A 25,773-nucleotide genomic window follows, 5' to 3' on the forward strand; every position below is an offset into this window, starting at 1 on the left:
TTCTCTAATATATCCCAACCTGAATTTGTCTGAGAAATGTTTTTGAGAGGAAAGGACATCATCTAGCTTCTTGGAGGATACTCTCTCCACTTTGGTATTTTTCATTAATGGTCTTAAGAGCAAGAAATTTGATCTTCCTTTGTGTGGGCAACGATAGTTCATAAGTCTGAAGTGAGCTAATCAATTCTTGGACTTTGATATCATCAAGGTCCTTACTCTCTTTAATCGCTGTCACCTTGGCACGGAAGCTTTTCGGCAATGACCGAAGGATCTTCCTCACTATCTTGGAATCCTCCGTTTTCTCCTCCAAATTAAACTTGTTGATGACCACCTCATTCAGCTTGCTATAGAAAGAGTCAAAGGACTCGTCCTCACTCATTTTGAGCTCCTCAAACCGGGTGGTTAGCATTTATAGCTTAGTGCCTTTCACTTTATTTGTTCCTTCATAAGTGATCTCCAATATCTGCCATGCCTCCTTGGCAACAGCGGTGTGAGAAATTCTGTGAAACTCATCTAGAGAAACACCACAAAAAATAGCGTTTAATGCTTTATTATTCGCATTAGACGCCGCGAGAGCTGCCTTATCCCACGTGGATTTGGCAGCCTCTGGCCTAGTCCACCCAATATCAACAGCATCCTAAACAGATTCATCTATTGAACATAAAAATGCCCTCATTCAGACTTTTTAAAATGCATAATTGCTACCATCAAAATATGGTGGCGCATTTAAGGATTGAGACTGGTCCATCTCAATACGGGGTCAAGGATCGCACTAAGCTATTTAAACCACAAAGAGTGCATCTGCTCTGATACCAATTGAAAGTTCAAATAGCATATAAAACACTAGGAACGTTTAGACCCCCAATTTACAAATTATCAATTCAAGCTTAATATCAAACAATGTGCGTGTAGAAAATGAACATAAGCTTATAACAGAATTAATAAATAATCTAAACCAAATAAAATCACATCCACAGCAGAAATTAAATGAAAAGGATTAAGGGAAGAGAGATGTAAACACAAGAACAACACAACGATGTGTTATAGAAGAGGAAATCGAAGCCTTCGGCATAAAACCTCTCTGCTGCCCTCCAAGCAGTTAATAATCCACTAGAAAATGAAGTTGGGATACATGAATAGTAGAAAACACTCCAAGTCTAATCTACCTAGTGTACCTAAGCCCTCCAAGCTTCTTGCTCCGACGAGGTTACGCCGAACCTTTGTCTTTTCTAACTTACAGGATTCCACTATAGTCCGTAGCATCAACCAATATCCATTGGTCCCTTCTTAACTGCTTCCCAAAGCACCAAAAAGCCTTCTCATAGATATGAGTATGGTGAGAAAATGATTTTGGTAATGAACCTCTCAAGAATGTAACAATAGAGAGGGTGAAAGTTAAGGAATTTGAAGAGTCATTGTGTAAAGATTATGGATGAGTCAATCTTGTTTTTCTCTAGGGTTTCTCTCTCTAAATTCTCTATGGAAGCTCTCTCCATTTCGTGGGTAAAAGGGGTATTTATACTAGAGTGAGAATGGAATGCAAAGAGTCAGTTTTGCCAAAACAGAATGGACTAGCGACTTGGCCTCACGACTTGACTGAGTCACGAGTTCAAGCTGCAAACTAACTGAATGGCCAGTCTGGATTTTTTGTCCTGCAGTGCTCCAGCTGGCGTGACTGTTCAGCTCCTCGGCATGCTCCACACGTGTGCCACTTTTGGCGACTTGCAAGCCGCGAGATCCAGTTGCGAGCCACTTGTTTAGTGCAAAAACTTGAGCTTTTCTTCACACTCTCTCACATACTACCCTTACATGATTCCCACCTAATACAAGGTTTCTAAATGCTGAAATACAAGTAAATTTGACACGGAATAAAGCCAACAAGATGGTTGATAAAATTCAACCTTACAGGCTGTGCAGAGCCCTTCGGGGTTGATGTAAACCTGTCTATCTCCACCTCTATGTCCCCACCTTCTTCCTCAACATCGTCCCTTAGAATTTGAGTAACACCAGTTTTTGGTCCAGTGATATGAGCTTTGCTTTTGGACATTGTTGGAGCATCAATAGAAGAGTCTATTTGCACCACAGTGAGACCACTCAGAAATTTTAGCTTTATCTTTGTAATGAGACCCATGATGAGACTAGGGAATGGCATTATAGTTCTCGAAGTCCTCTTGGAGATGGCTTTTGCCAAGAGGTGGAAAATGTGACAGCATAGGTCAATCTCCTTATGTGTGAAGAGATCATAAAGAAATGTAGTTCTTGGTGCTGCCAGTGTGGTCAAATTTGTCACCGGTTAAAGGTTGTAGATCATGATATAGCCCAATGTCCTCACCTCCAGATTGAAAGGAATTGTGTACATTGACTTCTTTTTTAGAGTACCACCAAGGAGACTCACCATTGGTTCAAGAGAATCCAATCTATCATCATATTGGATGGAGATTCGTTGAGATGGTGGACGAATTTCCAAGAACTCTTAAACGGAATCCCTTGTGATAAAGAATTCCTTTTGCCACACCTAACAATTAATGTGATCCCCTTCCACAATGGCGTTTGAAAAGAATTCCCTTATGATTTCGTCAAAGACAATTCCACTTGGATTTAGCAACTTTGTCCAAGTCCTCTCCTTGAACACTTTTGGAATGCAAGTGTTTTCAAGGGTCTCCATTTTCACAACCCTCTCCATGACGATCGTTGCCTTTTAGGACATATGTGGATCATGTTAGGAACATATATCAATATTTTATGTAGTTGGCTAATCCTTTGACAAAACGCACTTTACTTGTTTTTGGGTAAATCTAGGATGTGTTTAATACTTCAAGAAACATCTTGTCCAAGTCTAGTATTAAAGCCATGAAGATTGGACCAAGAAACAAGTGAAGAAAAGTTGTTCATTAAAGCTAGACAGATAGGTCAACAATTGTAGACAAATAGCTCGATAGCTACTCGACACCTCCTCGATAGTTGTATCTGTTGAAGTTTAAAGCTCGACAATTACTCAACACCTACTATCTATCGACGGTTACAAAAATCAGAATTTTCAGATTTGATTTTTAGGCCAGGCTTTTGTATTTGTGTAGGGTTTATTTTCTCACAACCTTAGACCTATATAAGGCTTATTTTAGAGGCCGTCGCATAAGAGAATACAAGAAGAACATATACAAAAAGTGATCATTGCCTTATTCTCTCTGAAAGAAGCTACTGTGTCTTTGCGCCTTAGGATTTTGTAACCAAGTGCTTCTTGATCTTCATTATTGATGAAGTGAAGAACTTTGCAGCCAACAATCTTCTTCTAGTTGGTGATTAAGTCGCGTACTGGGATCCACGCAATTGGTTAGTCACGTATTGGGATTCGTGCATCAGCAAAGGGTGGCGTCCATATATTGAAGAGTTCAGAGGTTCTGAAGGGGTAAAATGTTTCTGCTGTGAGTTCATCTACGGGGATTAAGACTTTTATTGTGGAGAACACCTCATTAGAAGAAAAGGTCAAGAATCTTGAGATTGATCTTAGTCAAGCTAGAACTCAAATAGAGAGGATGTCTAGTGCAAAGCTTGATGAGGTTTTTAGTGCTCAAAAACCTAGTTTTGATAAGACTGGCTTAGGATATGCTGTTTCCTCCAGCCCCTCCTCTTCCACGGCTTCTGGATTAAGGACTGTCTTTGTGCCACAATCTGAGAAAGGTAATAAAGGTATGAAATCCAAAACTGATTTTTCTAATTCTAAATCCTTTATTAAACCTTATGTTTGTCACCATTGTGGTGTTGTTGGACACATTCGTCCTAATTGCTTTAAGGTTTATCCTCATAAGCAATTGTCCAAACGGTCACAGGTTTCCTCTCAAGGACCTATACCTTTGTTTTGAGAGTTATTAAAAGTTTTGAGCTTTTTAACTCACTTTAAGGAGAATTTTAATTCTTCTATGTCCTTTAGTAGACATACTAGGACACGTGCCTTTTCATCTTCACGGCCAAAGACTTGTGTTGTGTGGGTGGGAAAGAAGCCTAAGACTTAATTTTCTTATCTGTTTGTCCTTTGCTTTAATTCTTTCTATCTAAATTATGACTCTTTTTGTTTGATTTCTTATCTGTTTTTTGGAATCATGCCTTCATGCATATGCATCTTTCTTTCTACTTTCATGTTGGTTGTCTATTTTTGTTTGGTTGTTTAGTTTTTGTTTTATTTTGTTTTCAAAATAAAAAAAAAAAAAGGAAAAATTTGAAAAATACAAAAACAATGTGTTTGTGTACATTGGTACTTATGTACCTCGGATGGCCATTGAAACAAAGTTTTCTAAACTTTGTATCTCTTGTAGCTTAGATAAGCATCTCTATGCATAACTAAGCAAGTGAGCTTTGTGGCTCTTGTTTGTAATGAGTAAGATTAAGTTATCTCTTGTACTTAACACTCATATCACTCTTTTTGATGGGTAGGACTAAAAAATCCTAAGAGAAAGGAATAAATAACCATCTCACCACTATTGCCTACCAATGATAATATGACACTTGTATGCTTTGGCATAGCAAAAGTGCAGTGTGAATGACATTTGTGTGCTTCGGCATAGCAAAATTGGAATGTCAAATATCAAAGGGTATTTCTTTTCTCTCTCTTATATGCCTATGCATGATATACTAAATAAAAGAAAAAAATGCGAAGAAAATAAAAGGCAAAAAGATTAAAAAAAAAAAATGCTTTATATATGATTGCAAGTATGTATTCTAGGAGATGTGAGAGTTATAGGATGTACCTCAAAGGTGATAGTCCCCATCAAACAGTTATGATTGTGTGTGAGTTAAAGTGATTTTCTCAAATCTCAAATTGTAATAACATGTATACACTTATGCAATCTTGCAATGTTTTTCACACACAACACGCAATATTCTTTGCTACTCTTGATACATGTGCAAGTACAATATGATTTGTTCATCACAAGATTTTACATGTGCTAATGTATGCTCACTTAATTGTCATGACTTATTTTTTAAATATAAAATTGGTTAGACTCGTTTAGTGTGTGTGTGTGTGTTTTGAATTTATGTGCTTAACATTTTTTCTTGTTAAGAGATTTGTTTTTCATATGTTTTGTCATCCATAGCATCTTTGTTCATTACATTCATGCATTTTTATGGATTTCTTATGCCCCCTTGATCATCCTTGATCATCTTTATGTTTCTCGGGTGAAGTTTTCTAGCTTTTTGTACCCTTTGTCAATCATGACAAAAAGAGAGAGAAAATGTGGAGACTATGTGGTTTCTTTTGATAAGATTCTACATGTCAGGGGGAGAAATACAAGCCTCTGTAAGGGGGAAATGTGTTTCATCTTGTTAGGGGGAGTGCTTACTTCCTCTTGTACCTCGGGTCTTGTGACCATGTTTACATACATTGTACTTATCTTTATATATATATATGATGATGTATGTTTTCTTCACCTACCTCTACATGTGTTGTTTCTTTTCTATCTTCATACACATGTTTCCCAACATTGCCCTTTTGTAGAAATCATTGTAGGCCATGTCTGCCTCAATGCTTTGGAAATTTTTTGAGTCTATGCATTGACACTTTGATGATTTCCTTTTGGAGGCAGAGTGCTTAGTTGGAGACATCTACAAAAATAGATACAAAGCACAAAGCAACAAGTGCAAACACATAAAACAGGAACACAAACTTGATTAGTACAAGGTAGTGCATAAAAATAAGCACAAAGTCCTAAAAGAACATAAACAAAGTCACACAATCATGTAAACAGAACTAAACATGTAAGCAACATATATTTAGTATGAGTGATATGCAAAAACATGATAAGTGTGCAAGTGTGTGCATCATGTGCATGAGGTGTGCCTATGTGATGCATGTGCAAGGCATGGCAAGGCACATTTAGGTCAAAGTGTGTAAAACACAGAATCAATGATCAAAACATTATAAGCAAGTCCAATCATGGTAATCCCTAAAGTTTGGTACATAATGGAGTCCAAAGTGTGCAAAAATGCCATTTGAGCATTTTGTCAAACACTTGATATGCACCAATACAACTAACATGTGGGCAATGCATGAACATTAATGAAAATTGCCTAAATACATGTTAAAATTGCCACACGGAGCCAACACAAACACAAACAAACTACATGGGACTGAGCCCAATCAAGAAATTGAAAAAAATTTCGCAAAATCATAGGTTCCCAACCCTTTTTCAAAAATACCCAATTCAAGAAAAACATAGAAAGTTTCTACATAATCTAAGGAAATAAGGAGGAAATAGCGTATAGACATACCTTAGAACAGATTTGAAGAAGTTTTCTCTTGAGTTTTGATTGGGTTTTTGTGTGAAATAAGGTTTTGGGTTGAGAGAGGCACCAGGGAGGCAAAGTGAAGGAAAATAGGATATGTTTGAAAATTTGTCACATCAGCCCTATAAAACTGAAAACACGCATTTTTCGTGGGTTACCATCTCGCAAAGTTACTCATGAAAAACACCTCTGAAGCACAAAAATTTTTATGGGAAGACTTTACTCATGAGACAGTCGCGAAAGTTTCTGTTTGAATTTTGTGCTTTCACTATTTTGCCTTAACCCATTTTCGCGGGAAGAACTTAGTTGTCAGCTTCTCGCGAAAATTCCTCTGAAGAAATTTTTGATGAAAAACGTCAAAAATGCAATTAAACAAAAACTTAAAACACGAAAGCATAAAAGCACTTTCAAAAACATATAAAATACTCAAAAATATTTTTGGGTTTGATTGACAAGTAATTAAGTATACACATCACATTTGAACATATAAAATCACACAAATGAAATAAGCATTCATTGAAAAAAAACTTGTGTGTTGTGTGTGAGTATCAAATGTGAAATAGTCCATAGTCCAGAGTGAGGCTTCAATGATCAATTCAATTAAGTCATACACAACTAGTACTAGGTCAAGAGATCTATCTCAATTATAGAAATGAGCATATATGACCTCCCACAAAAATGATTACAAAATCTTTGAAACTTTTCATTTGGCTTCTTTACAATACATAACATTTGATCATTTTGAGATTTGATAGGCCAAAAATGTATTCACCCCTTGTAATTAAATTAATTAATTAATTAGCCAAGTTATTAATTAATCAATTTAACATGCAAACGCATGGTAGCACAAATCACCAATAAACTAATTATGCAATGAAAAATAAATAACACGGTAATTTGTTTATGAATGGGGAAAACCTGACGGCAAAAACCCCACCGGGTGATTTTCAGGTCACCACTCTCGAAATTCCACTATTATCATAACAAGCGGTTACAAGTAAAGGAATCCTAAGTACCATACCAACCTACAGTTGAACCCTTACCCTAATACCCAATTGGACTTGTTCTGTACTGACAATTTTCCCCTTTTTGATGCACGACTCCCAACTACATGACTAACCAATGCGTGGATCCCAATACCCAACTTCAATCACCAACTAGAAAGAGTTGTTGGCTACAAAGCTCTTCAGTTCATCCACGATGAAGATCAAGAAGATGCTTGGTCACAAAACCCAAAGGTGCACATACACAGCAACTTCTTCAGAAGAGATGAACTACGTCAAAACTTTGTCTCCAGTCACAATTTGCTTGAACAAAGTTTGCTCAATGCTTGTGCAACTTGTGAACACTTTAACGGCCCTTAAAACAATCCTTTTATATGTCTAGGGTTAGGAGAAAAGAAGGCCTAAAGACACATTCACGGATCCCAAGAAATTAGATCAGAAATTCTGATTTTGTAGACCTCGACAGATAGAAGCTGTCAAGCAGGTGTCTAGCACACGGGGTTAGAACAGCTTTCTTAAGCTCGATAGATGCAGCTGTCGAGATAGCTGTCGAGCTTTAATGAATTTTCACTTTCAGCTTGTTTTCTTGGATAGACTTGAAGGCTTCAACACTTGATCTTAAAACCCATTCCTCCCTCCCTCTTTGATAACGTCAATTTTTCCCAACTTTGCCAATGAATTTTCCTTTCATTCCCCACCAAAATTTAGCACACATTGCATCCAGCTCATCATAAAGTTTCAAAGGGAGTTGGAAAACACTCATGGTGTAAGTAGGAATAGAATGAGTAACCGCTTTAATAAGAATTTCCTTACCGGCCTTAGACAACATCTTCCCTTTCCACCCTTGCAATTTTTTCCATATCCTATCCTTCAAGTATGAGAATGTGTGATACTTTGTTCTCCCTACTAAGGTAGGCAGCCCTAAATAAGACTTAAACTGGTTCACTTCCTCCACTCCCAAAATCCTTAGAATGCCTTGCTTCTGACTAGCTAAAGTATTGCTACTGAAAAAGACCGAAGACTTCTCCAAATTTATGCACTTACTCGACGCATTGGCATAGGTCTGAAGCACCTCAGAAACGACCTCCACTTCATTTTGTGTTGCCCTGCAGAACAAAAGGGAATCATCTACAAACAATAAATTAGAAACTTTTGGTGCCCCTTTGCAAATGGATGCGCCATGAATTTTCCCATCAGACTCTACTTTTGCCAACAAAGATGTAAATCCCTCTACACATAATAGAAATAAGTACGATGAGAGAGGATCTCCCTGATGGATTCCCCTAGATGGAGTCACATTCCCATAAGGTTTTCCATTAAGTAGAATAGAGAATGATGTGGTGGTGACACATGTCATCACTCTCTCAATCCACTTTTCTAGAAATCCCAACTTCTGCATAATGCCCTGTAGGAATAGCCATTCCACTCAATCATATGCTTTGCTGACATCCAGCTTCAAAGCCTAAGCACCTGTTTTGCCTTTCTTCCTAGCATGCATAGAATACAAAGCCTTATATGCCAAAATAAAATTATCTGTAATAATTCTACCTGGCACAAAAGCACTCTGGGTGGGAGAAATAATATCAAGAAGCACTTGTTTCAATCTTTTGGCAAGGACTTTAGAAATAACCTTATAAATGACATTACAAAGACTAACAGGTCTAAATTCAGAAATTTTCTCTAGATTCTTCACTTTAGGGATGAGCATAATATTGGTATGATTTAAATTTGGTAACATAACTCCATTGTTCAAAAACTCTAACACAGCATTCACTACATCACCACCCATAATGCCAGAATTTTTGATAAAATAAGGCATTCATACCATCAGGTCCAAGTGCCATTGTTGGTCCCATCTAAAATACAGCTTCCTTGATTTCATCAGTAGTAAAATCCCTAGAAAGCATCTCCTGCATGTCTGTAGTTACTTTGGCCGAAATTGTGCTTAAACACTCCTCCATTTGATTGCATGATCCTACACAAAAATGATTATCAAAATAATCAATTGGAACTCTAGCTATGTCCTCCACCTCCTCCACCCATTGCTCCTGTGGACTCATAATGCCCTTAATATAATTCTGTCATCACTGTTGTGATGCTTTTGAGTGGAATAACTTAGTATTTCTATCCCCATGTTTCAACCATGCAAACCTAGATTGTTATGCCCAATAAATCTCATGTTTTAACAAGAGATCATCCAACTATTTACTGATCTCCAAATATTCCACCTTACTCTCATTAGTAGTGTTAGCTCTATTAATTCTATCAAGCCGGTTCTGAAGGGATTTAATCTCTTCCTCCTTAGGTCCAGTCCTTGTGTCTCCCCACGCCTTTATATCATCACCACAAGCACTTATTTTTGCATGCACATCTGCCAAACCTGAATCCCCAGTACCTGCCAAACTCCATGCTTGCTAAACCTGAGCCTCACATTCATCCTATAACAACCAACTCTCTTTAAACTTAAAACCCCGATCAGCTCTACGATGTTTCTGTCTAAATTTTTGAACCTGGATAGCAATAGGAATATGGTTTAAAGCATAAGGAAGAAGGTGCACTACATTGCTGACCTCAAATTTTTCAATCCACCCCTTCTTTGCCACAACTCTATGAAGTCTCGATTTAGTATTTGCATCATCGGGTCTCTTGTTAGTCCAAGTAAAAGGATATCCTTTGTAACCTAGATCTTCTAATTGACAACTCTCCAAAGCCTCCCTAAACTCATTAATCTGGGAAATATGTGGCTGCCTTGTGCTTTGCTTTTTCAAGGAATGGAGTATAGCATTAAAGTCTCCAAAACATAACCATAGACCCTCCACATAAGTCTTCAAATATTCCAATAGTTTCCAAGAATTAAATTTTTGTTGTGTCTCTAGCCAACCATAAAAACCTATCATGAACCAAACAAAACCATCTTCCTCTATTACTTTAGCTAAAACATGATTTGCAGTATAATTAATCACCTCTAACCTAATATCATCCTTATGGAGTCTAGATGTTTAACAATTATTTTATTCTGAAAATGCAAGTTACCGTAAAGATTATTAAAACCCTCTATATCCAACTGTGTCTCCATAAGAAAACACACCATGGGAGCTTGTTCCCTCACTAATTAGTGAAGGCTACGTCCTGTCCAAGGGTTCCCAAGCCCTTGGTAGTTCCAACTTAGGATCCTCATTGCTCACGTCAAGGGTGGCTTTCCACCCCCGCCGATATAATATTTTCAACATCTCCACCCCCAACCTTTCCACGCTTAGGCTCCCTAATATCAAAGTTTTCATGCTGCTATTCCTCCCTAGTAGATTCACTGCTTCTTTTCCCACGGCTTGGCAGCTGCAAAGCTTTTGACAGTCCTCCAAGCCAAAATCCATTTGGTTAAACTTAGTCCAAGTGGATTTGAGTTTTAAAGAACTAGGCCCATCCTTCTCAAATCTCTAATCCAGTCCACTAGAGTCAACCCCAAGCACTCCTTCCTCAGTTTTACTCGTTGCCACCTTAATTAAATCCAACCTAGTTGGCAGGCCTGTCACTTCTCTCATCTACTCCACATCAGCACCCTTAAAGTTCGGACTTGATACCATCCGTAAAGAATTTCCTTCCTGCACGTCATCTTTTCCTCCCATGTCCATGTTATCACCTTCTTGGAAAGTAGGTAAATCTCCTAGAATCTCGGACTCAGTTTCAACCCGTTTACTAGGGTTTGTACTCTCCAATCCCACCGCCAGAAAAGTTCCTTACATCAGGCTATAATTTGTAGACTCCCCTGACATTTGTCCTTTCATAGCCCCAACACTGTCATATGTATATCTTGGTGAGAAAGAGTGTGGATGCCCTCCCATAGCTCTTAGAGAATCCCCGTATTAATAATCCACCTCCCCTAAATAAAAAAAAAAAAACCCACTTGTTAAAAAAAAAAAAATTATATATATAGTATATTTATCTATATATTTTAATTACAAAAAAAAAATATTTTAGGTATTTTTATTGGTCAATAAAATGCATTAAAAGAGCCACATTGTATATTAAAATCTAGTATACTGCACAACAACAGTGCACATAACTTGATAGGATAAGACTGTACAATGCACATAGCACTGTGCAGTCTTGTCCACGAGCCCCAACACATCACAAGGCCTAAACTAAGTTGGCCCCCACACGACCCCATACTAATTAATAAGTTATCACATTTTTTTAATACAAACTCTTACTTTATCAATTATTATAAATTATCACATCAATTAATTATTTGATGTATATTATATCAACTTATTTGTATTATAGTAATACTAATTTATTGAACCAAATAATAAATTAATTTTTATTTGTACAAATTTAGACTTTAAAGTTAAAAAAAGAATCCACTTAAAATTTTCGCCTAAGGCCTCCAAAATTGTTGAGCGCCCTGGTGATGCATAATGCTTTATATCATGCCCTAACAAACCGCAATAATGGTAGAACAAGGGTAAACCGTTCATACTTAAACGATACCCAGGTACGAACCCTATCTGAACCAGAAATAAAACCTCCTTTCCACAAGGGCTTTACAATCAGCAAAGCATCTTTAACTCGCATAAAATAATTAAGATCTTGCAGTCGCTTCCCTCTACTTCCTCAACTCTTCCAAGTCTATTACCGACTTCCCTTGCTACTTGAGAGGAAACCATATCAAATGGTGCACCCCATATTTGAATCTATAGAGAAGCATGCTCAAATTTAATGTTCCCTACTGTCAGCCCTTTCTGCCACCTTTGAAGCAATAACAACTGATTATCAAAAGACTAAGGCCCATCTTATGGAATACGGGCCATATTAAACTCTGATTGAAACTTGAATTGGAAAAGATTCGGACCCACCTCAATAATCAGCAAATTGTTTTCCAATCCCCATTCCCTTCTCAAAGTATTCTTTGTTGCACGTGTGTTGAAAGGTTTACATGTTAAGAACTTCCCAATAAGACTCAAACTACAACTGTCCAAGGCCTTCAATCTGCCTTCATCAGAGATATGGATAATCTCCTCTTCATCAGATGTCAACTTCATATTGCCCAAACTGTCAGTCACATCATTTGCCATGCTGTCAAGATCATGAAATAATGAAAGGAAAAACTAATACCCTTAGACCTAGGTCAAGGAAGAAAGAACTTGTACAACACGAGAGAGAGAGAGGACTCCATGGCTGGGAGAGAGTTTAATCATGAATTTAATTTGCAAGACCCACTATATTATGTGAGAAGAAGGTTATGTTTTTATTATACAACAATAATATTCTATAATTACCAACATTGGCATTAATGAAATTTCGATTGGACTTTGACCCTCTCAATGTCAACTTCTTTTTCATATTAGCTAGTCTTAAACTACCTACAAGTCCTTCTACTAGCACAACGTGACAGCTTCGAAATTTTGACCAAAAAAAAAAAAAAAAAAGACCTATTTAGTCACTCTACACTACCATGCGATAGCAATCATAGCAAGATTAGGGGCTAGATAAGGCTTGTATTCTCAACAATTTGAGATAGTTTAACAAGATGATGAACTGAGTAGATATTAACTTCATTGTGATGCCCTAATTCTATTACAATTATTATTATTATTTTCAATGTTTGTCTACTTGAATAACATAATAGATGTGAGCTTAAATTGAATGTCCCAGATCGAAGATTGGGTGAATACCATTGAATTTTGTCTTAACTGTTGAGCCCTTCCAAACTCATTTTCTATTTTATAGATGATAGGGGCTCAAGTTAGAATGGCTTGTCCATGATGGTCGACCATAATCAAACAACGTCCAGAAAGCTTTGTGAAGAAAGAAGCCTAGGGAGAGCGTTGTACAACTCATTCATAAGTAACAAAGTCATCCAATTTCAAGGCAGTCATCCATGATCCAAAGGCATGGATGACCAGAGGACACTTAGTGAATTCTATGAGAACTTCTCAAAAAGGCTTCATATAATCAGACCATTATACACTACTCCTAAAATGTGGAGAGGACTCCCCATAGTTCGCTCCACGTACCCCATTTTCTCCATTAACCAGACACATCACCTGTGATGGTGGTAGATCTGAACAAGTAGACCCACTTCTAACTCTCTATAAAAAAAGCAAGTCCCATTCACCCAAGGTAAGTTCTACTATTCATAGTTTCCCATCCTTATGTTCTAGAGAGAAAAATAACTTAACCGTTGGAAGGTCCTTGGCCAGGTTACACTAGTCACCCTTGATAGTTCTTTCTTTTCTTTTCAGGATCAAAAAGCTACCACCATAGTTCGAAGAATTCCAACCTACTGATTTTCACGTATCATTAATAAACATTTATGTCATCCCTTGCATTAGATCATGGTTGTATTCCATAGAAGTTTGGGCCTAGATGTGGAGCTGGGGTTGGGCCTAGGTAAGCTTAGAAGTAGCGAGCCACTAAGGGAAATATTAAAAGATCAATGAATTCCTCAATTTATACAAGATACTTCTATCATTCCTAAACTAATTTTATACTCTGCCCCCACTGACGTTAGGGTTATCAAATAGGTTCTTAATGATTGGTTAGCAACTTTTAGAATAACATATTTCAAAAAATAGCTACCTAGTTCACAAAAGACCCTACATTTTTTCACATGAAACCTAGCCTAATAAGCTTAATTTATTTAGTTCTTCAAGGTTTGATAATAATTGACCATATTAAAGTTTAATAAACCTCGTTCAAAGCATTAGCTTTATGTCAACACACTAAGATGAAATAACTCATGATGATGTGTAGAGATCGTCAGTGAGTTGTTGGCTCCAAATCACATTAATGGGTACCTATGGAGTAAGAACACAAGGACCAAATAGAAGGCACTAGCATGGTAACAAAAATTGTTAATGAGTTTTTGGATTCAAATCAGGCTAATGGGTACCTCCAGAGTAAGAACACAAAGACCAAATAGAAGGCAGTGGCATGGTACCGACCAAAAACCCTCCGAAGGTCAAGTTAGCAAATGAGAAATCTCTAAGAACTCTATAGCGAGAGAGTTAGGGATTTCTGTGTACTTGTGGAAAGACGAGAGTTGGTGCTTATATAGTGGCGAGTAGTGAACCAAGACCCCTTAGAAGTAGGGATCTTTCCTTGTAAGGAAGATATGACGTTAGGGTTTCCAAGATTTTAGGGTGTCCTTCCATATGAGAAAGATATGGGCATGTAGTGGGGTTTTTGTGTGTGATACGCAAGATGTTTCCATATATGAGTATGCGTGAGAATCAAGTAAGGCCACGTGGGACCCGTCGACTTTACTCTCCATCAGTTTAGGGTCTTTCGTCGGTTTGTGATCTTCTATCAATCAAAAATCCTCCATCGGTTCGTGAGGGAACGCGTTCGTCAGCTTTAGGGTCACACCATTCTGTCATCTTCTATGAGACTAGCGATTCCATGGGTGCCGTCGGCCTTCATAGAATGTTTGACGTTGGTTATTGATTTCCTTGTCAAAAATGCCCTTATCAGCTGCCCTTATTGACATTGGTGGGCTATCTTTTAGGTTAAATGCTTGTAAAGTTGTGATTTACAACTATGTGTTTTGTTGGCTTTTATTCCGTGCCAAATTTGATTGTAATTTCTATCAATCGTTTATACCCTGTATTTGTTGTGGGATTTGTTGTAAGGGGTGTGTGATAGAGAGTGTGTGAAGACTCAAGCAAGTTGGAAGTTGATGGAATCTCGCGGGTATCTCGCGACTAAGCTTCCCGCGAAGTGAAGCATGTGCCCTACACATGCTGGAATGCGAAGAGTCATGACAGATGGAGACAGCTGTTTCTCGCGAGTATCTCGCGGGTAAAGCCTTCCTGCGAGACACCCGCGAGACATGTTGTTCTGCCAGCATGTACTGACTGACTCACACATTTGCACCTATCCTATATAAACCCCCATTACCCACAAATGTTGAGGAATGCTTCAGAGAGAAAACCTTAGCCAAACACATTTGCAATTAGAGATTGTCATTCCCACCTTTCTCTATACACTTGCTTGTGGTATCTCCTCAACCCTTCCCTCTCCATTTCCACACCATTGAGAGGTTGATAGCCCAAACACTTACCACACATTTGGAGAGTGTTGTGTGACGTTTTGGTGCTGCTGGGAAGCATTGGAAGAAGCCTGGAATGGCAGATGCAACATGGAGCTTGTTGCGGGATCCGGATAACTAAGACAAGACACGGTTCCGAGAAGCCTTGTTGGAGTAGGAGCTTGGAGGGCTTAGGTACATCGGGTAGATTAGATTTTTTTTCATTCGTTTATCTACCATGCATTATGTACATGTCCTTTGGAAAAACGTAAACTTTTTTTTTTTTTTATTAAATTGCCCTAGTTAAAAGGAACCTTATAATAATTGAGGGGAAAAAAATAAAAACATTATTGTATGTACACTATAAATTTGTATGACCACTTTGTATGACCACATTTTTGCCCAATTAAATTTATATGTACACTATTGTAATTTTTTACATTATAATAATAAAAATAATAATATAAATTTATATGTATAATTTGGTAAATTTTATATTATTTAATGAACAAATAAATATATTTCTTACATATTATGTAATAAGGGTATAATAGTCAATTTATATAAATTACATTTTCCATCTTTCCCTTTTTTTCTCCAACCAAACAAAAGAGTTTTCCACCATCCTACTTTTCTACCTCTCTAACCAAACATACAAGAGGAAAAACCAAATATTTTCTATCCTCCTACTTTTCCATCCTCCCATAATTTTCCATCCTCCCACTTTTCCACTCCTCCAACCAAACGGACCTTGGCAACAAAACTCATCCCCAACCATGTGTCACAAATTAATTCGCTTCCATTGGATGTTACAAACAAGGAATTGGAAAGGAAATTAACAAGTTGTTGACACTAACTTCCCTTTTCCATCAGTCTATTATTAGGCCTTTGTTCTATTTTGTGAATTGTGGGCAACGTTACATTAAGGTCAGGGTTTCAAATGAACCCCTGACCTAGCCAAAAAAAATATTTTATATATAAAATTTTATTTTATTTTTCGTTTGGACCCCTAAAATAAAAATTTGAACACTATAACCCACAACTGACATCACTTTTTTATATACCGTTAATAACTTATCACATCGATTTTGTTGTGAAATATTTTTGAAAGTGTTGTGTCAGTAGTACTACTCTTAAAATATTTAATTTATTATAAGAAAGAAAAAAAAAATGTTTCAAAATTTTGCTCCTTCATTTTAAAAAAAAATATATATATATATATATATATCTCTAATCTGTGATTCTTTCCTCCTTCTCTCTATCTCTCTTTCTCCCTTTTATGTTTTTTTTTTTTTTTTTTTTTAGTGTTTCTTAATGTTTAATCAAGTAGTTTGATAAATGCTTTATAGATTTCCAAGTCCAAGAAGTATTTTAGTGCTTGCTTCAATTCCAAGAGAGTGACCACGTTTATGATTAAAAAGTCATACACTTCAAAAGCAAAAACTTATACTAGTTACTGTTTTTTTTCTTAGTTTCATATTTACTCCTAATCCTAATCCTAGGTGTGTTAGTGTTACTATTCTTCTTTATCATATATTTTTATATAATTGATATTACATATAAATATAATAAGTTATTTTCTCAAAAAATATATATATATATATAATAAGTTATTATTAATTTGACAAAAATGTATTATTAGTTATTTAATTATATTTGTTTATGCATTCAAAAGTTGTTGTTTTACCAATTTTTAAACTATTAATAGTTTTTTTGACTATTGCACAATATAATTGTATTGTGAATTGTAGTTAGAATACAAGTTTAGATTATTGTAATAATATGAAAGTTTTCTTTATAGGAAAAAAATAATCATTTTATTTTTTACTCGCCCCCCATGACATATTCCTAACTTCGCCACTTCTAACCCCCCTAGAAAAAAATCCGAGAGCCGTCAGTGTTTGTGATGATGTCTCAAAATAATATAAATATGGTCCTTTTAGGTCAATGAACGCTATATTGATGATTTTCTTAACTTATTTTTAACTTTATTTGAAAAGTTAATATTCATTTTTCACTCAATTTTTTTTTTAAGAGTACTTTTAGAAACTCAAACCATTTTATTTAAATGATGTTAAAAAAAATTCCGTTTCTCTCATTCTTTTCATGATTAAATATTGGGACAACATAATTCAGATACTCAATTTAACATGAAAAACCCACTCTCCAATGTACTTATAAAGAGTATCAAGCCGAAAGTCCAAGCTGGTGTCGTGGTGTAGTTGGTTATCACGTCAGTCTAACACACTGAAGGTCTCCGGTTCGAACCCGGGCGACGCCAAATATGTAAAACCTAACAATTTTCATTTGATTTTTTTTATTCATGTAATTTTTGTCTGGCCTTTGCTCTATTACCTAATCAAACATATTTGAAGTCTTTTTCTCAAAAATAATAATAATAATAATAAAACGTATATAAAGTCTTGAATATAAAAAATTATTAACATTCCAAGTTCTTCTCAACTTTATATTATGCTTTCCAGAGAAGATTTAACTGTTATATTTTTTTTTTTCATTGAGTTTCTGTGTGGCGCAAACCATGTGCAAGGCAACTGAGACTTTGTAAACCTATTATATATGTTATTTTAGTGAGTTGGTCAAACTCAAGATAATAATTTTAAAGAGAATAGTGATGTGCAGCCATATTGGAATATGGTTATCTTCCACCAGAGAGAGAGAGAGAGGGTGGTGGGTGTTGGATTCCCATTGTAATGCATGGAGCCTACTCATCTGATGATTGATGATTATTGTCAAGTTGCAATCTCAAACATTGAATCTGTGGGCCTTTCTTTGATAAAACCCTGATGCATAAATAAAGTTAATGGTTTATTAAGATCTCTTAAGGTCCCATTTAAGGATATCACGAGTTTTGTAGCTCAACTTATATCTCGTAGTGTTTCAAACATAAACGTTCAAGATTTAAATCTTTCATCCTCTAACTATAGAAGTACAAAAAATAAAAAGCATTTTTTTTTATTAAAAAAAGGGGTAATTCGATAGTTGGAAGTAGGGTTTTATCAACTGATTCTAATTTTCAAGTTCAAATTCCCCTTCTTCTAACTATTGAATTATCCCTTTTAATATGGCGTAAAAACGGTGTTAACTAGTCTGTTATTAAGGCTTTCTTGAATGGAAATTAGAATAGAGATACAAGTACAACGTGTGAAACATAAAAATCAAATTGATCAACAGGGCATCGGTCGAAAAAGGAAACTTTTTGTCATTTATTTAACTTAAATCATTGAATATGCCAATGAGGACAACAGAGTTTAAATTATCAAAATCTTATTCATTGAATATGGTACAAAAATTATATGAAACATGAAAAAAAAGAGAAGGAAATTTTCATATTTGATCTGTTAAGTTCATAGGAAAAGTACAAATAATGTTAACTAGTCTGCTATCAAGGCTTTCTTGAGTTGAAACTAGAATAGAGATACAACATGAAATACAACATCTAATAGTGAAAAGAGAAACTTTTGTCATTTAACTTCATTGAATATGGTACACAAACTGTATGAAACTCCCAAAAAAAAAAAAAAAAGGAACAAGAACAAGATCAGCCACATCATCCTCAGTTTACAAAATGCCCAAAACACCTGAAAACTTGGGCCTTTGGAGAGGGCTCTAACTCTGTGCTATCTGTTTCTTTCTTTGTGTTTTTATACAATGTCATTTTTTTTTTCTTTTTTTCTTTTTTACTCTACAAAAATCTCACTAAACAACTGAGATTCACTGGATGATTAAGTTGAAATATTGAATGTTTAGAACTGGGAAATACATCTTCTATGGCAAGCTGTGGTTCTCTTCTTTTGCTTAGTTTCCTCTCTCCAGACTTGGCCAATATCTTGTGCTATTCTCATGGCATCTGAGGACGCACCAGAGAGCCCTCTCCTTGTGAACCCAACTGCATAGAGTCCACTGTTTCCTTTCCACCCATGTGGGAATGCTGCTTTTGGAAATCCATTCTTGGCGAAGAACTCGCTTTCCTGTACATTAAACCAAAACAAAATTAGCCTATTTGTGCAAACAATCATAGAAGGAAGCTTCTAAACCAGTTTTACTCTTTTAAAAAAAGGATATTTTTGTAAGGTAATAGGACAAATTCAAAACTGGCATAAATGCCAAACTCATCTCAGAGTCTGACATTTTTTAGCATGAAAATCAAGTAAACAACTTGTTTATTGTTTTGTTAAAAAACCAACTGTCAAAACTGCCTTTCAAACACCCACAAAAGAAGAGAAACAGAGGAATTAGAACATTTTCTCACCTGAAGCCAAGAAGGGACATTGCTGCGGTATCCAGTAGCAAAAACAACTGAATCAATATCAAGCATCTCGCCATTTACAAGTTCTACTTGGTTGTGTAAGAACCTCTTGACTCCAGGAACAACCTTAATGCCACCAGATTTGATTTTGTCCAATGCACCAATGTCCAGCACAGGAGTCTTCCCCATAGTGTTCTTGAGCTGCATTGGCCCAACTGCAGGCCTTTTCAACCCATATTTCTCAATGCTTCCGAGCATCAACCACGTAAGAAACAAGAGGAGCTTGTCAACTAGCCAAAGGGGAAGCCATTTCATCATCAAAACCGCCAATTCAAATGTAGATTTCCCAAGTATTTCTCTTGGCAAGACATGAACCTGTATTGCAAAACAGAACAAACGCCATTAGAATACTAGTTAAATAATTAAATTCATAATTTCCTCAGAACGAGTAGTCCTGAGTTAGCACTATGTGGAATTAAGTAATAGTAATTACCGAGTTACGAAGCACCAAGGATGGTGAGGCATTGTGGTTGCAAAGATCAAGAGAAACTTCCATGCCAGAATTGCCACACCCCACAACTAGTACTTTCTTCCCTTCATACTTCTTGCCGGACTTGTACTCACTAACGTGCATGACATCACCTTTAAACTCAGTTAATCCTTCAATATCAGGCCAGACAACCTCAGCATTCTCGCCTGTGGCCACCACAAGCCAATGGCAAATGTATTCAGCTTCAGAAGTCTTGACACGCCACAATCCACTAGTCTCATCGTACCTAGCAGACTGAACGCACTCATTGAATCGTGGGCTGATCTCGAAGTGCTTAGCATAGTCCTCCAAATACTCTATGAATTGAATCCTTGTTGGGTATTCAGGGAATTCTTGTGGGAAAGGAAGTTTAGGGAGCTGGCAAAATTGCTTAGGGAGGTGAAGCTTTAGCCTGTCATAGGTGCGCTTTTGCCACAAGGAAGCTATGCAATCAGCTTTTTCAAGGACTACATAGGGTACTCCTTGTTCTCTAAGACAAGCAGCTGTGGCTAGCCCAGATGGGCCAGCACCAACTATGACTGGACCATTAACCCAAATGCATCTACGAGAGAAGAAATCTTTATGATCAGCAAAACCAAAGAAGTTCTCCATGTTTGTTCAAAAGACTAAAAGGTGTCAATTGTGGGAGAAATGTGTTTGTGGCTTGAAGAGAATAGAATACAAGGTGTGAATAAGCTAGAAATGATTTGTGGACAGTTTTTGAAGTGAAAATATGAGAGTTTTTGTTTTTGAGGTATGAAGTTTGAGGTTTGAAAGTTTAAGAGCTTTGTTAGAGAATATGATTTGAGTTTTGTTTGTGGGGACTAACGGGTGGAGAGGGTCATATATATAGGTAGCATCCGAAGGGAGTGGTGAGTTAACGCCCCATGAGAGTCTTAGTCTGAAACTTGCAAATCATGAGTCTGCCCCGCCTTTTGGATTTTTTAATCATCTAAAAATGTTATTATATATGGAGCATTAAAATATTAGATCTTACTATATTATTCTTGAAGCGTATATTTTGGGGAATAAATTTATTATTTTCTTGGGAAAGTATTTTTAGTACCACAAGATGTGATTGGGCTTTTTCTCTAATTTTTGTTTTTGTGAAGCTGCTGTGTATAATAAAATGGGGAATGTTAGGCAATATCTGCGTCACCCATGGATGCATGGCAGCTTGATGGTTTCTTTTTCATTGAACACTGTATTATATCACAATGATCTCTCTCTCTCTATCTCTCTCTCTCTCTCTCTAACTTGAAACTGGTGAAGTTCTAGAAATTTGAGTACATTTTGATGGAATTGATGAGCTGAAGAGATGTATCAACAACATACATATGAGGTAGTGTAAAAGGGTATTTTTTTTTTTTATTATAGTTTTTTTTATTTTATGTGTTTTCTTTTGGGGGGAAATAAACTTGAATTAAACAGTAAACAGAGAATTAGAATGAGAATTAGGGAGCAATGAAAGTGATGGGTCATCCACGTCTGATTTTATTGGCCCACAAAAGCTTGACCTATGATCATCTGAGTTAGTAGAGCATGCTGAGTCAGACGCTCCCACGTGGAGTGGATATCGAGCCAAGCTGTAAGGTGGGCCTACATATACATATATATTTTTGGGCCCCAACAAAAGCCTGTGTAATAAGCATCGGAAATGTGACTGAAAAGCTGTTGTTTCCGGCCCACAGTCATAGAGCCCATTCTGCCAACCCGTCTTGGTCACCACGCTTGTGCCATGTGTTCCCCATACGTATCCAACGTACACATTCGTTTACCAATTTCCACAACTATCTTTTAGGAAAAAATTAAAATAAATAAAACACCACTTCCACATCCCCATTAATTTTCAGCTAAATAAAGCTAACTTCCACACTTATTAGAAGCTTTATTATAAGCTTATTATTGTTTAATCAATTGGTAGAGGCATATACTTTAGGTTTTGGGACTTTTTCGACACTTTTAATTGGATTACATTAAAGAGTATTAAGAGTTTTGTAACTCATCCGATGCCTTGAGATATTTAAATTTTAAATTTTTGAGTAATAATATGGGCACAATAATAGTTCCATAATAATTTCATAACAAACTTTAGATATCAAGTTGTTATTGGTTCTTATCTAAGTTCATACTAACATTACTTTTTTATTTACCATTAACAACTTACTATCTAGGTTTCCTTGTAGAATTATTGTAAAACTATTTTGCTTGTAACTTTATTCTTAAATCTCCCTCCCAACTATCAAATTATAAAAAAAATAATAATAATAAATAAAAAGGTAAAAAAGAGGCACACTTAATGGATTAAACGTGATTAAAAATCCAAATAACCTTTGTAACATCAAAAGATTAATGTTTAAAAGGGTTATCATGGTTGTAGGTATCACTTAACCAAGAATCTAGAGCGTATAAATGTTTAAGGATACAATTTTGTTAGAATTTCACAATAAAACTTAAGTGGCAAGTTATTATTTGCTAGGGTTGTGTAGCCAACCCGCCAAAACCGACCAACCCAAAAACCGACCAACCCAACTCAACCCGCCGGGTTGAGTTAGTTTTTAGGGCTTGGTGGGTTGGGTTGGGTTACAAAAAAATTTTGATAGCAGGTCGAGTTGGGTTTGGGTCATAAAATTTCAAACTCGCCAAACCCAACCCGACCCACCCATATATTTAATATATATATATATATATTAAAATATATTATATAATTAATAAAATTTTTAAAATAACTAGCTCTTCCTATCCTATATAAAAGCTAATTAGTTCACACAAACTCTAGTAAATTACTATTATTGTTTAGTCATTAGTGTTATTTGCCTTTAAAGAGTTACATTAAAACTAATCTTTGGATTTTTTTAAAAAATTTATATTTATATTTTTTTTACTCAATTTATTAATAATAATAATAATAAATTTCCAACTCATGGGTTCAACCTGACCCTTGGGTTGGACTTATGTGATGGGTTGGGTTTGGTTGAATTTCTTTTGACCCACCATGGTGGGTTGGGTCAAAAAATCCGCTTAACCCGACCCATGCACACCCCTATTTGCTCTCATCTAGGCTCATTAATGTCATCATTTTTTTACCTATTATTAAAAGCCTTCCATGTAAGTTTTGTTGTGAAATTTTTGTGCCTGTATTTTCATTCTAAAATCCCCCTCCCAACTATTGAATTATATAAAAAAAAATAATAATAATAATAATAATGAAGATTAAAAAGTGGCACTCCTAATGGATTAAAAAACCAAAGTAACCTTGGTAACATTAGAGGATTAATTTCTAAAAGGATCGTCAGGGTTGTAGGTGCCGGTTAGCCAAGAATCTAGAGCATATGAATGTTTAAGGGTATAATTTTGTTAGATTATATATATATATATATATATATATATTAAATTTCAATATTTAGTAATGTGTGAACACTGCATTATTTATATCAATCTAGAATTACTTTCATCCATGTAGCATGTGAAATGCACCAATAGAATGTTATGTGTGGACTTTTTGCTATGATTGGTTGTATGTAAAGCACGTATTTCTTTCACATTTGTTATTTGCGAGAGCGGAAAGTACTTAATTAATTAGTATATTATTGAATTAAAGACAAGGCTATACACGAGGATGAGAAAAGAAAGGCTTAGGCAAGGAAAAGAAAACGAGTAGTAGTAGCAGCAGTTCTTTGAATCCTATACAGGAGGAATGAGTAATACAGTGCAAAAGTTAGAAGAAAATAATGTTCGGTTTGTAAGAAAAAACAGGCCAGGCTACCTCCCTGCAGGTAGACATATGAAATATCCCCAGAAGGAGTAAGTCGGTGCTACAAGAATTTTAATGTAGAAAAGAAATTAGGTTTTAATTTGACCGAATGTAGAGTAGAAATTAGGTTTTAATTTGACCTAATTAGGTAGGCATAATGATGGTCCAATTACTGTACTAAAATACCCATGTTTTTCTTTTCTTTTTCTTTTTCTTTTTTTATATAATTCAATAATTAAAACGGTGAGAAAAATTGAACTTTGATAATCCCGTTTGGATTGAGGCAAAGAGAGGGGGAGTAGAGTAGACGTGACCAAAAATTAGATTGATTTCTTATCAAATCTATTCTACTCATCTCCACCTCAATTCGAACAGGAGTTTCCATTAAAAACACCAAAAAATGCCAACTAGTTCAAATGCAAAATTCTTAGCAAACCACCCATATTCTAGAGAAAGCTAACTTGGTGAACAAGTTGCTTGTCGTAATTAACTGATCCCTCTGTCCTAATTTATTTATTCTATTTTTAAAATTTTAATTTTTTAAGGAAAAATTATTTATTATCTTGTCTAATGTATAAAAATATATAAGTTTTCAAAACTACCCTTAAATAAATTTATCAAAAATGGTTTTGGAAATACAGCAGAGGCATAATAGAAACATTAATAAATTAATGGTTTTTAATTTTAGAAACAGGACAATATTTTAGGACATCCCAAAATGAAATAGAAGACAAAGAAATTAGAATAGAGTGAATATAATTTTTTGGTTAAACTATATATACATTTATTCAAAATTGTTCTTACACTTTGAAAGTTTCAAAAATGTCCTTACCGTAATTTGATTAATTGAAAATTTTTGCTAGTGTGATCCAAAAAAAAAAAAAAAAAAAAAATCGAGATCATTTTGCTGACATGAAGGCTATGATAGTATGATGTATGAATTCATTTTATCAAGTCCTTATTTTTTGTCTATTGGATGACAATTAAGAATTTTAAAAATAATTTTAAAAATATAAGAACCAAAGTATCAAGATTATTTTGAAATACATATCAAAATTTGAAGACCAAATATATAATTAAGCATAACTTTTTTAACGCCAACTAGAGAATTCTAAATCTAAATGAATTGCATTAGGATTATCTTTTTTTTTTTAGTTTAGTAGTTTTGGAGAATGAATTTGCATATTTTACTACAACAATGCCTTGATTTTCGTTCATGATACGTGGAAGCCTAAGAAGTAGAAGGTTAAGAAATGATGTTGCTTTCGGTACATTTTTATATAAAGAACATAGTTTAAAATAAAGAACATAGTTTAAAATTCGACACGTGTCCTGAAAATAGAAAATTTAAGTGGGGTTTTAGCTTTTCGGTTAGTTGATTATGAATGTAATTAATTAGTATACCTAGGTTTAGGGTTCATTCGTGTGTGATAGAGTTGTGAAGTACAAATTCACTTTAATTGTGACTAAGTGAAGAGTTTTGAGTTGTAAAAGTAAAGACTGGGCGGCTGTGCCCCACTCACCCACTAGGAGCTCTCGAGTGACAAAACTTATTTTCTTGGGGAAGAAAAGGGAAGCATGTGCATGAAACCTTGAACTCCATATGGGTCTCTCCTTTTCATGAAAAGATTGGAGCTATGAGCTTGGCGTTTCTAAGGTCTTGCATTTTATATTTGCTTTGGAATGAGTAGTATCATCATTTCAACTTTACTCTACTTACCCCATCCCTATTTAAATAAACTAAGCCTCCAAATGCTACTCATACAAAGGGATATGAGAGAGAAATTATCTATTGTTGCAGGGTTTGCAAGGTTAATACTTGTCAGTGGGTTCCAGCTAACTTAACTGGTAGAATTTCTGATAGTTGAAATTCTATAAATAGTACAATCATCAAAAATAGACACTATAAGT

At 35.6% G+C, this 25,773-nt stretch overlaps 1 protein-coding gene and 1 non-coding gene across 2 annotated transcripts; one reads left to right on the forward strand and one right to left on the reverse strand.

The window, feature by feature from the left end:
* Positions 1 to 17,519: 17,519 nt before the first annotated feature.
* On the forward strand, positions 17,520 to 17,593 carry TRNAV-AAC (transfer RNA valine (anticodon AAC)). Its single transcript has one exon. It is a non-coding gene; the product is annotated as a tRNA-Val (tRNA).
* A 1,083-nt stretch (positions 17,594 to 18,676) lies between these two features.
* On the reverse strand, positions 18,677 to 20,972 carry LOC112027889 (probable indole-3-pyruvate monooxygenase YUCCA5). The gene is made up of 3 exons (XM_024060529.2): positions 20,073 to 20,972; positions 19,583 to 19,954; positions 18,677 to 19,301 (listed from the first exon to the last, which is right to left on the reverse strand). The coding sequence occupies exons 1-3, from the start codon at positions 20,718 to 20,720 to the stop codon at positions 19,077 to 19,079; spliced, it is 1,245 nt and encodes a 414-aa protein (XP_023916297.1). The 5' UTR covers positions 20,721 to 20,972; the 3' UTR covers positions 18,677 to 19,076.
* Between the last annotated feature and the right edge of the window lie 4,801 nt (positions 20,973 to 25,773).

This window comes from Quercus suber, unplaced genomic scaffold (genome assembly GCF_002906115.3).
Source record: "Quercus suber isolate HL8 unplaced genomic scaffold, Cork oak 2.0 scaffold_449, whole genome shotgun sequence".
Lineage (NCBI taxonomy): Eukaryota > Viridiplantae > Streptophyta > Magnoliopsida > Fagales > Fagaceae > Quercus > Quercus suber.